At 41.3% G+C, this 15282-nt stretch overlaps 1 protein-coding gene across 1 annotated transcript; it reads left to right on the forward strand.

Annotated features, from left to right (window-relative positions):
• The first annotated feature begins 800 nt into the window (after positions 1 to 800).
• LOC145450495 (sodium-coupled monocarboxylate transporter 1-like) lies at positions 801 to 13771 on the forward strand. Its single transcript, XM_080329010.1, has 13 exons — positions 801 to 1616; positions 2463 to 2664; positions 2735 to 2852; positions 3668 to 3890; positions 3961 to 4101; positions 4163 to 4292; positions 7708 to 7796; positions 7873 to 7985; positions 8050 to 8204; positions 8262 to 8393; positions 12534 to 12705; positions 12770 to 12865; positions 13221 to 13771. Exons 1-13 carry the CDS (start codon positions 1486 to 1488, stop codon positions 13280 to 13282), a joined length of 1764 nt encoding a protein of 587 aa, XP_080185136.1. The 5' UTR covers positions 801 to 1485; the 3' UTR covers positions 13283 to 13771.
• The last annotated feature ends 1511 nt before the right edge of the window (positions 13772 to 15282 follow it).

Raw genomic sequence — 15282 nt, forward strand, 5'->3', positions numbered from 1 at the left:
AAGAATAGTATCACGATGTTGCGTTTCAACCGAACAGTATACGATGACGTTTTTCGCCTGTGTATATTCTGTAATCCGGCCCGCCAAGTACTTCATTTACCACTATCCGGCCCGTGTAGGCGTGTACCGGAGAAGTTGCCCGCCCCTGCTGTATGAGATGAAGTTTGGCGCTAGTTCATTCACCGCGTGTCCGTGTAACTTTTTCGCGAAAGAATAGAAAAATTGTATACGTTCATACTGAATTTTCCGTACGTAAATCAATTCGACTACAATTCGCCGTGCGCCTGACCGAGAACGACGATTATAGCATATTTTGAAATATCAACATCGTTTTTTTCGGCGAGATCTGAACTATGTGCCGAATTCCATCAAGGTATAGGCGGAAACAGGGTAAAGTTGTCATTTTTGGGAAGGGAGAATTTGTTTAAACTAGGAAGTGACGACAGGAGTATCTATTTCGAGGTTCTGTAAGATAATGGCACTGCATGGGTGTCCTTCGCAATTTGGTTACGGCACTGCATATAGCGCATACAGAGATGTAGCCTATTCATATTTAGTAAAGATATGTCGATAATCTTATGATATTACTATATAGATACACTAGAAAAAGTATTGCGTCCGTTCGGGTTATTATGCCATCCTGATACTCGGCCACACCAAATGTGCGTTGCATGGTACGATTAAGGTGCAAAATGATGATACCATGCGGTGCGATATTTTCTAATACTGTACTGTAAAATCGAAAAAATATCCTGGTACGAATTACAATAAATTTTTTCGAGCCATACCAATTTCTTACCAGTATAGAATAGGTCGAACTTTCATCTGTGGTTTTTTACAACTCGAATTATGAGAATAGCGAACCCGTGAATGCAGTTCAGTTCTGATCCGTCACATATGTACCTTTTTTGTTGATTTTACTGGACCGCGCTCAACTTCACATGTCCTGAATGCTTTGCACACAAGGTTAGGCTTCGCGCAACGCTGTCTGCGTATTCCAGTAACGGGGGATAGGTAAATTCTCACTCCATTGATTGTCGATGGGATTAAAACGTTACAAGTTACAACTATTATCACATAGATTGCGATGTATAGACAGGTCAAGTATACGCCTTCTACTTGAGAGTCATCTGGATTTTTCGATGGTTATGTATGTCAAGCGTCAGTGCTTGAGATATATTACGATATTCTGTCGTTAACGAGCTGTAAAATTCGATCATGAATCAGTAGGTAATTGTAGCTGGATAATGTCAATAGGATGTCCTTGCGAAATGGTTTTAGGTATAAAATATGTCGCAGATTGCCGAGATGCACAACATGTTTCTGGCATGTAGCCTACTCTAGGTTCGAAGTATGTACTGTTTAGTTTAGGATAAAGTGTTTTCTGAACGGACGTTCTTCTACATTTTTAAAATTTTTGGCGTTTACTTCATATCCAGAAATTACTTTTGGCTTGACACGGTTCGTACTAAACGAAATAGCCTGATGAAGACTTTCGGTGCTTGGGATTACGCTGCGTTTTGCTCATTGTTCTGCGTTTCATCGTTCGTCGGACTATTCTTCGCTTACAAAGACCGCAAAAAGAAGTCGTCGGATGGATACTTGCTTGGAGACCGGTACGAAAATATAAGAGAACGGCGTATATGCGGCTATGAGCGAGTCACAACACGAGTGGCCGTATCGGAATGTCGCCGTCCAACCCACACATATCTAGCACTCTAGATAAATACCAGGGTCCAATTGTATAGCCAATCCGTGTTTGAAAGCACTCGTATCAAACCAAGCGAGGGGTCTGGCTACGCGTCATGCGACACTCTCCTGTTTGTTTGTACGGGTAGTAAACTAGAAATGCGATGCTGCTATACAAATACGAAATGGGGAAATCTTTGGGTCAAGGTTACGAAGCTCGTCACGTAACGAAACATAAGTTACGTACCACCTGTTTAGATCATCTATTCTTTACTCTGTGTGCGATATCTACATGCTAAGATTATATTTAAACTATGGACTGCTTTATACGGAATGACATTGCCTCGGGTCTTTAGCAACCCATTTTCCAGTAACTACCAATTATATAATATCTGTTAGCGCACTCGTGATATAAATGTTCAGATACTAAATTAAAAGCCCTACGACAGGGGTGGCCAACCTTTTCGGTCAAGGGGCCACATGAGATTTAAGAGCTATTGCGCGGACCACTTAAATGTTGATGACCTTTTTAGTCGTCCGATAAGCGTCAACCGGATTAGGTAACTGTGAAAACAAGAATGATCTTACTGCCCATCAAAATAGGTAAGGTTAGGGAATTCCACATCAGATGTTCTCAAGATGAGTAACGATAAAAATCAATGCACGTATGACCGATCAGTTGCTAATCGACCCGGACAGCTTGCCTAATACTCCTCAGACTGCAGTACCATGCCATTGATATATAATCTGATATCCTATAAAAACGATTTCAGTCAAATGAGCGGATTGCCTGTCGGACTGAGTCTAACAGCAAGTTTCGTTTCTGCTCTAACTATCATGGGTACACCGGCGGAAGTTTACACTTACGGGACCATGTTCATTTGGTTCATTTTTGTCTACATGGCGAGTGTCACTATCACGGCGTACGTTTTTGCTCCTAAATTCTACAAGTTGGGATTTAGCAGTGTATATGAGGTAAGCGCATTTGGTGTTGTTGTTGGCGGCGGCGATTTTAGATTAATAGAGAAGTGATTTTGTTCCGCAGTATCTCGCTCACCGTTTTGATCCTGGAGTGAGAAAAGTTGGATCCGTGGTGTTCACGATACAGATGTGCGTTTACATGGGTATCGTGACTTACATGCCCGCTCTCGCCCTTAATAAAGGTGAAGTTGTAGATCTATGATCATTGCACCATTCACTTATCGTATACGATAAGGCCCACTCGAACTATCGGCAAAATCTTGCGATTGCCTAGGTTTCTTTGAGAGAGGGAAGTATGGCAAGTTTGCAGAACTTGACTTTGAAAATAAATTCGAAAACTGTACGACGGACCCAGTGATTTTAACGGGCAGGTTTCATCACTTCTGTAATTGGCTGGCCTTGCAATAGGACCAATCCCAAAGTTCGATTCGAAATCACAATAGGGATCAAGAACTCCCGTTCGTTTACAGTGTACAATACAACTGACGTAGATTACCGGAATGAAATGGTTCGAGAATTATTCATTTTGGCATCTGCCAGTTCTGGCATATTGTGTCTGCGATATTGTGTCCGCGATCTGTCAGTTGTATTCTGACGATATCATGTCCGGGAGTCAAACTTTAATTCATAAAATATCAACTATTTATTGTACATGTAATGGATACGTCTTGGAAACGTCCAGAAATCGCCTGGGTTTGTCTAATGACTAGCTTCATCTCAAAAACAACTCGCTGCTTTGATTGACGTTAATTCGAAGAAGCCGTATCATTTGTTATTACTACACCCAGCATTGTACCGAATACCAACATACCTATAGGTTTACCCCTCATTCACCGCTTTCACTTTCTGTCGGTTTGTCATGCAGCATATGTTGACGGATCAACTGTAAATATGCCCGTTGGTGGTAAATATAATCCCCCCTTTACTTGCAATTCGATAGTTGCGATGTAAAGACCAATATAAAATAAACTTGAACTTGACTTATCGCGTTTTTCAGTTACGGGACTCAGTTTAATACTATCGATTGTCGGCACTTCTTGCGTGTGCATGTTTTACACTTCCTTGGGCGGCTTGAAGGCGGTTATTTGGACTGACGTGCTGCAATGCTCTGTCATGATAGTTGGCTTCCTCAGCATCATCATACAAGGCGCCCTTCAAGTCGGCGGCATTGGCGAAGTATTTAGAATATCACAGAGAGGAGGACGAATCGACTTGTTCAGGTATGTTACACTCAATTATTCGTGGTAAATATAAACCTTCACTCGAGACTCCTTTCGTTTCCAATTTTAGATTCGATGTTGATCCGCGCGTGCGACATTCTGTGTCCTCTATTCTCATCGGAGGCACCTTCATGTGGCTATCTGTTTATGGGGTAAACCATTCAATGGTGCAGAGATACTTATGCTGTAAAAATATGAAACAAGTTCGAATGTAAGAGTTGAATTTCTGACATGAATTTCATATTAAAACTCTATTCATTTCTCACACGCAGAGGTCTGTTCGTCGGTGGTATCGGTACTGTTGGTACCGTGATATTGGCCATTCTCACTGGCTTGACGATGTATACTGTGTACGAAAGCTGCGACCCCTTGGCTTCCGGCAAAGTGGATAAGTCTGATCAGGTGGGAAGGTCTTGTGAGGTTGAGTGTTCTTGGGGAACGAGGACATTCTGATAGTGGTATACGGAACGTAAATAGGAATATCGTGGTTTCGTCACGAATATTTATGTTAGTCAAAATTGTGATGCTTGTTTGAAAACAGAATTAGGTGCGAGTTACTACTACTTAACTACACGTGTACAGTACACGATCCCACCAATAATCTTACGTGGTCTTCTATTCTATGTTACAGCCGATCGATATATAATTTCGTTAGGGATACCCAGTCCATATTTGTAGATACCTCACTGGGTTCTCCTTTTGGGTCCCGGGTGTGATTATTAGTAGATTGGTATTATTGCGACATTTAGGCGAGGGGTAATTGACACTGAATCTCATAGGCTGATAACTTCATTGTTTACATTGTATCGCCTGTGCTATATGACATCATTTTTCATGACAAGGGCGACATTCTCCCCTGCAGGAGCGCTATTATACCTTCGTACTTTAATAGCGACACCCTACCACACCCTGAATACCTGTCTTCGTAGTTCCGCCAATTTCTGGAGGAATTCGCAGTGAGGTTTCGTGTTTATAAGCCGTGACTATGTAGGCCAGGTAGAACGTAGGTACAGACCAGGGGCGATCAACTTCTCCAGTCGGCGGGCCGGATATCAGACAATGAAGTACTTTGCTGGCCGGACTCGTAAATCTATGTATTAATCGAGCATTTATCCACTTATACAAGGATTAATCGTATTTAATGTAAATTTTAAGATCAATGCATTGTGACAAAAACAGCACTCAATGAATTTATTAAAGTACTGTACTTCAATAACTCTTGAAGTGAATGAGATATATGTGGTCGATCAAAGTTGTGAAAAAGTTCTTTCAACTCTGGTTGCATGTAGGACAGAAAGAGAACTAGAACTAAAGAATAACTAACAATCACTATTATTTTTGTCCGTTCCGTCTTTAATTATTACACTAAGCCCAAAATTCACTTTAAATCCTTGATATATATTTCCGACGTGATACCGAAGGGAAAATGGAATGGCCCTTTATGACGCAACATAACATGCTTGTCACGAAAAAAGAAACTATAACCCAGTGGTCGGGAACCTTTTTTGTCCGAAGAGCCATATTGGCCCTATTTTGTCCGTATCAACTCCCAAAGAGCCATACATGCAAATCAACTGTTACGTCACAATTGAAAATTGGTGACATCATAGTAGCACTAATTCTAACTCACTACATGAGATTCCTCGTGTGCGTCGTATTTTCTCTGTAAAAACTGGTATTTACTGCTCGAAAATAAAGATCGAAAAGAGAGGTATAGAACAGCCTCACTATTGATAACGCAATTCATTGTAAGTAGCTTAGAATTTATTATAACTGATATTAATCGAATGTGACTGTCACACTGATTCCGAAAATCGAAATACTTATCGACTTCCCCATTCTCCAAGTATTCGGCGGTAATATTGCGCTACACGCCTACAATCCTACATTTTATCGCCGGTACTACACAGAGCTATACGTACCAATCAAGAACGTAGATAGCTGTGACGTTGTTTGTAATTCGAGTTTGTAATTGTCACATCCACAACAGTTCATTTCGCACGGTAGATCAGGAAGACAATCGTATTTGAAAACTGCGTTTCGTAATGGGCGCCGTCATGTCTGCTATATGCTCTTTGATTAATCAACGTATCGCACAATTCAAGATTTCGAGTCGGGTACATAGAATTCGCGAGGAATATTGGCCACAGGCGTGACCACGGTAACTTAAATTTGATGATTTTGAAACGAGGGGGTCCGAGCCGCTAAACCTGGAAACGACTTGTCTTTACCTCTCTAAGACATGTTTATACTGTCACGAGAATAATTATTCTGGCCGTGATGAAAATTTACCAACAAGTCGCTGCCATATTGATCAATTCAGTAAAAAAAAAAATATTTGGCAAAGAGCCATATCGTATACCCAAAAGATCCATATATGGCACTCGAGCCATAGGTTCCCGACCACTGCTATAACCCATAGTCACTATAATTTGACGTAGTAGGTATAGCGAGGGATTACCGCAGACAGTGGTTGCGGTCCGCATTATCATGTAAGACCGGAATCGGTCTTCGAGCCGCTCAAAATCCCTTCGCGGGCCGTATGTTGCCCGCCTCAGGTACGGACGCTTGGGCAAAATCGGAAACCTGACTGTTTCGTTTCCGTGTCGAGTATTAAGCTATTCGAGTCTATTCGAATATGAGAGCATCAGTGAGAATTTATACACAACAATGGGCAATTGTATAAGTATAGTATATATACCTCCTATCAACCTTCTTCTACGTTCTTTTCTCACTAAGAAGTCAATCGAATATGCTGGTCTTGATATTTGAAACGCTATCCCAACATGCATACTGCACCTTCCTACCACTAGGTACATACAATGACTTTTTATAAAAAAAAATTGCTTTTTATTCAAATGTTTGTTGTATAAATATGCTACAATTGTGTTAACATACTTCCAAAAAAAGTAGTATGAGCATACGGACGATTCGCACACGAAGTAGTTGACGTATACGATATACGGAATGGTTGGTACCCTCGAAATCGTCGTCGGTTCAACAGTTATAGCATGTAGATATAGATCATTGGGACGAAATGGATGTCCTGATGACGATGAACGCCGACCGTAAAAATGCTAATGCTAATGCTGCATATCGATGTACTCATGGTCAGAGATATTTTTGGCCCTTTTTAAGACGGGGTCGGAAGCCTTTTTTATCGAGCAGCCATGCTCAGTTGCTCACCCTATATTTTATATTGCCAATGTCAATCCATTGTGATGTCATCCACGCAGTAATAGAAGTACGGGAACGATAAATGTCGTTGATATGCCAATTCTTGATCACAAGGAGCTCATTATTTCGGCAATCGAAAGAATTCAGCAACTCACTGTTCTCTACTCGAATCATTGCAATTAATAATCGATTTGGAATGAATAGTTGCGTCCAGTCTTGAAAACGAGTCGTCTATATTATGTAGTTCCATGGTGGTCTTTCTAGTGTTAGCTCAAGCATCGGCAGCAGTGTATGTGCGGAAATTGATCATCCGAAGAATTTCCGCTATAGTCTTCACAATGTGCTTGCTCAATAAGAAATCCATTTTTGCCATATACGGGGAACAATTACCAGCGCGCATTTTCGTACACATGGTGGTATGTTGAAATGGTCATCCATGACTGAATTCGACTAACAGTATATATGACTTGTCGTTTCTTGGCAATTCCCGCGGTAACCGGCGGTGAAGTTGCAAGTGTGTTGCAAAAGCGTTGCACCGACGGAAAATACCGTAATATCGAATTATACCACACTTTCGAACTTTATGAAGGCCCACAGGTATCAACTGTAATGTATTGAATTAAAACGTATTGATTTTCAGTTGGTGCCATATCTTGTGATGGATATTCTACACAAATATCCAGGCCTGCCCGGTTTATTTGTCGCTGTGGCTTACAGTGGTACCTTGAGGTATGTACTTTCGTTAAGTTTGGGCGCGATTATGAATTGGCCATTGTATATTAGGCTATGCGTCATCGTTTTACAGTACGGTTTCCACGGGCATCAACGCCTTGGCCTGCACAACATTGGAAGACTTTATTAAACCACTAAAGCCGGATCTTTCAGAACGCAACAGTCTTGTTATTTCAAAAGTATTGGGTAAATTGACGCCATAGTTTAACGCAGGTATATATTTTCAAAATATTTATACTCTCTTTTTCAGTGTTAGTGTATGGCGCAGTTGGTCTCGGCGTTGCGTTTCTCGCTTCACTTTTCGATAAGATGTTGACCTTAGCACTTAAATCCTTTGGAGCGTTCGGGGGACCGCTTCTTGGCATATTTTGCTTGGGTCTGTTTTCGTCAAGAGGAAATTCAACTGTGAGATTAATCTTGGGATATTTGTGCTCATGTGATAGAATATGGTGATGTTTACAGGGTGCACATTGCGGCTTAGTTGGCGGGTTATTTCTTGGATTTTGGCTTATGATCGGTTCCACATATTATGCAGCTGACCCCGAATTTTCGAGGCCTTTACCACTTTCTACCGATGGATGTGATCTCTCAAACGTGAGTAAATGAGTATAGATGCTATCAGGGTTGAGCCATGTTATACAAAGATGGTTCAGATACGGGCTGATCACAACGGTACCGGTATCAATTGTAATAAATCGAGTCTTGTAGTAGGAGAGGGCTTTATCGAGTAAACTAATACACAGTCTATGATCGGTAACATTTATTTTTGGTCTACGAGAAATGTAGTTTCTAGACCAGACGTTCTTCCATCGTGGGAGCCTCGATTGGCCGTATCCTATTATACAAATTATTTCGCACAAGTCAAAATATTTATAGAAACTACATTTATGTGATCAGCGCGCAGCACATAGTGATATACCGAGAATAAATTATTATGGTCCGGAAGTATACTATTCTGACGTCGTAATAGATTGATACTCGAACTCGAGTCAGTCGGGTACTCCGTTTTGCCCAGCCAGATACGATACCAGAGGTGGTCAGTGAAGAAGTACTTCGACTTGAGTACTCAAGTAGGTTCCCTCACTTTCACTATTCACTCAAGTAGTTATTTTGTTAGATTTATTCCACCTCTATGTAAACAGTTTTATATGCAAAAATACTTTTTACATTCCATAATGTGAAAACGAGAAAGTCATTTTATGGAAAGTTTGCGTCATTTTTAAAGTATGAATGATCAAAGGGACCGCAGTTGCCGTTAAATATATATTCGGTGATTGCACCTATTTGAAGTGTCAACAGTCATTTTGCGTTAGTCGCGAAGACGCAGTTTGCGTGGGGCTATAGCATAACCAGGGCCGTAACAGCACTTCGTCAGGCCCCCCCCCAAAAAACGTTGGTCTTGCCCCCCCCCCACAAGGTGGTAAACCCCAGACCCCCCTTACGCTATACGCTGTTTACCGATAGTTATCATCATTTACATTTAGGCATCCCTTTAGTGGGTAAGCTTTTATGGCCTAATCGCGCGAGGCGTGAAAAATTTTCATAATTCATGACTGAATCGGACAACATGGTCGGGAAATGCATATATATTGCTATCTATTTAATCCTCTCTCTGCTCGCGTAATCTGATTTACCGGTACAGCTGAGTGAGGTGTGTTTGAAAAGGTAGGACCCCTCAATAATAATTAAACATCTCTGGGTGTATACCCGTTGGCTGAGAACGAAACAGCACTTCGTCCGGTCCCAAAAAACTTGACTCTTGGGCTCCTTTAGGGTGATACGCCGACCCCCCCCCCATCACGTTGTTCGCTTTTGCCATGAAAATATAGTTTTCATCGTTCCTTCAGTGATCCAGTGCCAAGCGCGAAAATTTTCGATAATTTATGATAAAATCGGTCAATAATATCGGGAATTGCATTGCTGACAGTTTCTTGTCCTCTCTGCTCACGCAATCAGATTTTCCGGTAGAGCTAAGTGATGAGTCTTTGAAACTGTAGAGCCCTCAAATAATAATTAAACATCTTCGGGCGGGCGGACCCGTTGGTACGACTTCGTTACATAATGCTATTTCGTGACCTCCTGTCTGCTATATCAACAATATAGAATCGCGCAAACGTACTAAACTAAAAGATCACACGATTTCAAATTGGTATTTCTTCACTGGCCTATAATTTTTCCCTGCGGAATGGTATTTGTCTCGTGCGGGTCAGATTGCCAAGACAGGAACATTCGGCGCCAGTGATTTAGGTGCTTATGGACAATTGAACCTATGTGTATTTTGTATATATAACGAAGTTCTCGGTCAGCATAAGGGCAGTGCTTTTCGGCCAAGGTTAACTCGCTGCCGATCGTTATAGCACACTTCTTGGAGTCACATGTTACATGGCCTTTAACTTTATATGTCTTGGTGTGTCGAACGCGGTAATGGTAATTTCTATAATTCTTGCGTATTTTTTCTTGGGGGAAGAGTACCCAATAATAAAGATGCTCGGAGCTTGAGTTCGCGCATAGCGCGAAAAAATTTTGAAAAAGTTGCATAAATTTTCAAAAATTATTCTATAATTTAAGCTAATTCCCGAAATAATTTTGGGCCCCCTTCGAGCTCGGGCCCCCCCTAATTGGGGGTTTGGGGTGCGGCAGTTATGGCCCTGAGCATAACTGTAAATGCAATAGATCAGTGGTTCTCAACCTTTTTGTCTTCGCGGACCCCTTTGGACCGTCAAGGACCCCTGCGGACCGCCTCAAATTTTCGTTCAAAATAAGCTCAATTATCGTGCAACCGTTGTTTGTTTGTTTGTTTTGCGGTATTCATGGTGTTTGTCGACTATGGCCATTTACACCAAGCCGATATTCTTCATTATATCCCGTAACTGCCGACTTATAGCACGGCCCACCTCTAGGCTTTTTGTAAGACACCGCTTCCGCGGATGAGGTGGCGAGGATCGTGCAACCGTCATCTGTCTTGTGCAAATTGTAGGCTATAGTGATAAACAGCCACGAAATGACGTTTCTTGAAAATAACATCCCACTATATGTAGAAATTGCGTCAACTTATATTATTTCGAAGCGAATTTTACAGCTGTATTTGTTATCTTGGAAATACGCATCTTTGATTTGATATGAACGAGTGCCGAAAATCCATTTTTACAAAGATTGGTGGTGGCGAATGTAATATTAACGCGGAACGCTTCCGACAACAGCTTTTGGTGTGAGTTTTTATTGAACATATCACGTCAGGCCTGTTATTTCTATCTAACATCTCATCTTGAAGTTTTTCATTGTTTATACCACAGGAAAAATAGATTTAGTGGCGAGTTTTCAATTCCTTCATTTGGACAGATGAGGAAAACATTCGGGAATTTCTTTTTCAAACGATTGTTTACTAATAATTTGCCGAGACTGACAACTCCAAATCCAACATTTTTTGCAAACATTTCGAAGTCACCCTGTTTGACCTTGTTATCTCCGATATTTAATTTTTCCACAAACCCCAACAAAGCAACTCTTGACAGGAATATGTTTGCATTGGCAAGCTATTGGCAATTTGACAATTAAAATGAGTTTGCACAGTCGGATATATCATCTCAAACGACCATTAATGATGTGAGTCCTAAAGTTTTAGCAATGATGAAGAAAACGGTCTCATGCTTTCTCTACTTATAAAAATACAAATAAGGTTATCAATCATTTTACAACTTCAGTAGCTTCGCGGACCCCCTGAAAAAGCTTCGCGGACCCCCGTTTGAGAACCACTGCAATAGATTACGCAATCGCACTGTGTTGTAAGCTATCCAATCAAACACTCTTAGTCTGGACATCATGCGGCTAGCTTATACGCGAGAATGCTAATCGTCTGATTGAATACTATTAATCGTGGCAAGTGGCAACGTACCTTGCTGGATTAAAAGTTCACCGCACACTGGGGATAATCGCAGTTTTAATCAAACGGTTACCATTGTCCCGGATAAGCTAACTTTATGATCTCCACTCTTGAATGCATTGCTTGTGTTGCAGCTGAGAACGGTAGACCCTGTATGTTGCTAAACTATGCACGGTGTAATAGGCGTAAAGATATACGCCACTTCCAAATCGTTAACGCATGAATTTGAAAAGTCATACAGCTATAGGTACTGCTGAGGGCGGGTCCTAATGATTCGAGTACTCTTCACCGATTCGATTATTAATTATTCCTACTGTAGTGTCATTATTTATTTTGGGTTAGTCGCGAAGATGCACCCCGCAGTTCCAAATTAGTCAACTCCGATTAAATCAGACTAATATTATTCGGACTCAGCGACCTAATCTAGTTTTTGACATTAGTCACTCTGTAACCTTTTACCTTCACTTGAGGTAGTTTTAACATGTCTTGGAAATCGTTTATGCTACTTATACATGACTACATATTCAGTATTTCACGGCGTTACCTCTATTTATCATACTTGTGTACCTACAATTACTAAACTTTCCAAGTTTGTGACTATATATGGTGAGAACCAATGTTAACTCGAAGCTGCGCGCGTGCGCGGCCGCGCACAGCAAAACGTGGACCGCGTGCACAAGAAGGCCGAAGTGATGACCTTTTTTTAGTCGTTACGCACTGTTGTCCAAGGGGTTGGTGAGTGCGCGCAGACTCGTGAAAAATTAGACAAATTACAGGGAGCATTGCTGGCAACCGAATTTTCTCAATCACTTTCAGCTGCAAACTCACCAATAAATCATTACGTTTCCATACAGAACACTTTTTCATCGATTGCAACCTCGGCAACGTCCCCGACCGCAGCACAGTTGATTCAACCGGAGCCGTCATTTTTAGCCGAATATTTCTATTCACTATCGTACTGTCACGTAGCGACGGTGATCGTCTTGTTCACGTGGATATTCGGGTACCTTGTTAGTGTGATTGCTGGTAAGAATCGGAATGTAATTTGTGCGAAAGTTCCACGACAACGCCAGTTCGATCTCGCATCCAGGTCAGATATGGTCTTATCCGAAAGTAGATGAGAGACTCCTGATCCGAGTGTCGATTATGCCGAAATGGAAGCACTGCAACGGCAGATATAAACGAGGTAATGTATTCAAGATTTAGCATAGCCCCAGCGATTGTTGTATTACAGGAATTGGAATTCCACGGATTGCAAGATTTTCGTGAACGATACGAAGACAGCACGCAATACCAAACTGGGAGCTGAATAAGGAAAGAAATTTTCTTATCACCCCTTATTGTGAAAAAAACACGTTATAGTCAGCTACAAACCCAGCCAAAGCATTATACTCAATGTAATGCTTCAGTCATGTCATCAATGTAGAGCCTACCAATGACGGTAAAATAAGTCGTACTACAGCATTCGCTCTGCTTCGGACAAAGCGGTCTGCTGAAAATGAAGTCTTCGATATCCCGAACAAGGTTGCGTATTTTGACAGGCATTAAAAGTCCATTGGCGGAAGAAGATTACAAGCTATCTTCAGAAGAAACGGTTGCGTGATGATTCCGTCAAGGCCGTCTGAATTATCTGCAGGACCGAAGCCAATCCTTTACATTTCGTTGCGCGGTTTAATTTATACGAGGCCCAGTGATGTGTTTACGAGATTTTGTAAGCATTAATTTAATTCACGATTTCTAACTATCGAAGTGCCTTGATTCTTGAGCAATGGAAACTGGTAGGCTATTGAACGCGAATATTGCTTATTTATTGTGCATTTTGTCGCTACACATGCTGCTTATACCTCTTCATCGAACTGTCTTGCGTAGTTGCCATTGCGTGCCAAGTATGAAATTATAGGATATTTCTAGATCAGTTTTTACATCAATCGCAATTGGTTCTTGCAAAGACGAGACAAATATGACCAGTTGAGTCGACTGTCGTACGGTTAGATTGATAAGACTGGTTGAACATCATTACTCAACTGCGCTTTGATATAGTTCGTACACCGTGGAAATTTGCAACAGCAATTATAAAGCTGTGTTCCGTCTACATTATTTTTGTATTTAGCAGGGGATGAGACTACAGTATGCCCGAGGATGGTTAAAGGCAATGCAGGGTTGGGGCAGAATAGGCTCATACTGTATAGCCAACGACTGATTTAAGGCAGTGATGGGATTCATCGATCGAATAATACTTCTAGACATCCTCATCTAGCTGTGGCGAGATTGCAATAGTGGTATATTGCACCGCTGCAACACATACGGGTTGCGAGTTTGAGTTCGGAAGACATAGGAATCCAGAATTCCTATCGAAGCGCTAAAAAATATTTGGCTGCTCCGCGCTATCTGATCTGCACAAGCGATGTCTTACTAAGGTGTGGAAGGACGTAGTAAAGGGTATGTGCCGTAGAAGTTGACAGATCAGGAATCAAAATACAGAATATTGGCCAAATGTAAAATGACTAATATAGTGGAAACAACATGCATAGACCTACTAAAACAACAGAAGCAGCTATATTTCAACTTGTATCTGGTGAATCGTGTGGTAGACGTTGTTGAATGCCTGGACTAGTATATTTTGCTGTCAGACCTCCCAAAGCTATGCAGAGAGACTCAGCGTTAGAGTGCGCTAAAGCGGATTGAAGTTGTTGACTGAAGCATACCGTTTAATAAACTACTGGTTCACTCCAGACGTGGGGTAATCGCGATTAGTAATCGTAATCGATTACGACGATTACAGCATTTTCAAGTAATCGTAATCGCAATCGATTATATTCGAAAAAAATCCAAAGTAATCGTAATCGACTACTTCACATATATAATCGATTTCTTTGTGAAAAGACGATTACTTTTTATTTGTACAATGAATATGACATAACCGAACATTCGTGAACAAGGAAGAGATATCCTACCAGGTTATTGATAGCGCAAACGCCATTTTCAAACGCCACTTCTCATTATTACGTCCGAAGCATTAGCTTTGCTCGTCCTTGCGTAAGAAGTATCCACACGTAGTAAATATATATTCGATGTACATTGTTGTGTGATTGTTAGAACAATGTAAGCCATGACGTATATCAGGTTATCAATACGCTCCAGAAGCCACTACCTCGCAGCAAGATAATAATCACCACTCTGCCTAGTTTCTAACAGTAACTTATGTATTGATGTTTGGGTATGCTTAGATATACGCAGTTTGACCGTTGCTGCTTGGCGAGCAGTAGGCCTATCTATGTAGTATACGTACGTCAAACATTACGATGGTTAAAAGCAACAGCTGCTGATATATATCATAACCGAGCCGTTCTTTGACGTTTCTCGTAACGGCACGTGGCAGTATCTGTATTAAGTGGAAGTTAGAATTTCATGTTCACTTTAACTTATTCTCATATGACTCTACTTGAAACGGGCGCCAATCGTTATTTCACGATTCTTCACGCGACATTTATACCTGTCGCCATAGCCATCCGCTTATACACCATGTTAGCGTGGGTTCTAGGTACAATCAGGAGCAAAACAGCAATTCGTCCCCCACTCCAATCGTTGGTATTGGTAGGGTTG

Source organism: Botryllus schlosseri, chromosome 11, assembly GCF_051294905.1.
Source record: "Botryllus schlosseri isolate E-star chromosome 11, Bs_hap1, whole genome shotgun sequence".
NCBI lineage: Eukaryota > Metazoa > Chordata > Ascidiacea > Stolidobranchia > Styelidae > Botryllus > Botryllus schlosseri.

Coding starts and splice junctions, on each gene's coding strand:
- LOC145450495 (XM_080329010.1), top strand. CDS start 1,486: ATGAAGACTTTCGGTGCTTGGGATTACGCTGCGTTTTGCTCATTGTTC. Junction 2,853..3,667: donor CGCTCTCGCCCTTAATAAAG/GTGAAGTTGTAG, acceptor CGCGTTTTTCAG/TTACGGGACTCAGTTTAATA. Junction 4,293..7,707: donor AAGTGGATAAGTCTGATCAG/GTGGGAAGGTCT, acceptor ATTGATTTTCAG/TTGGTGCCATATCTTGTGAT.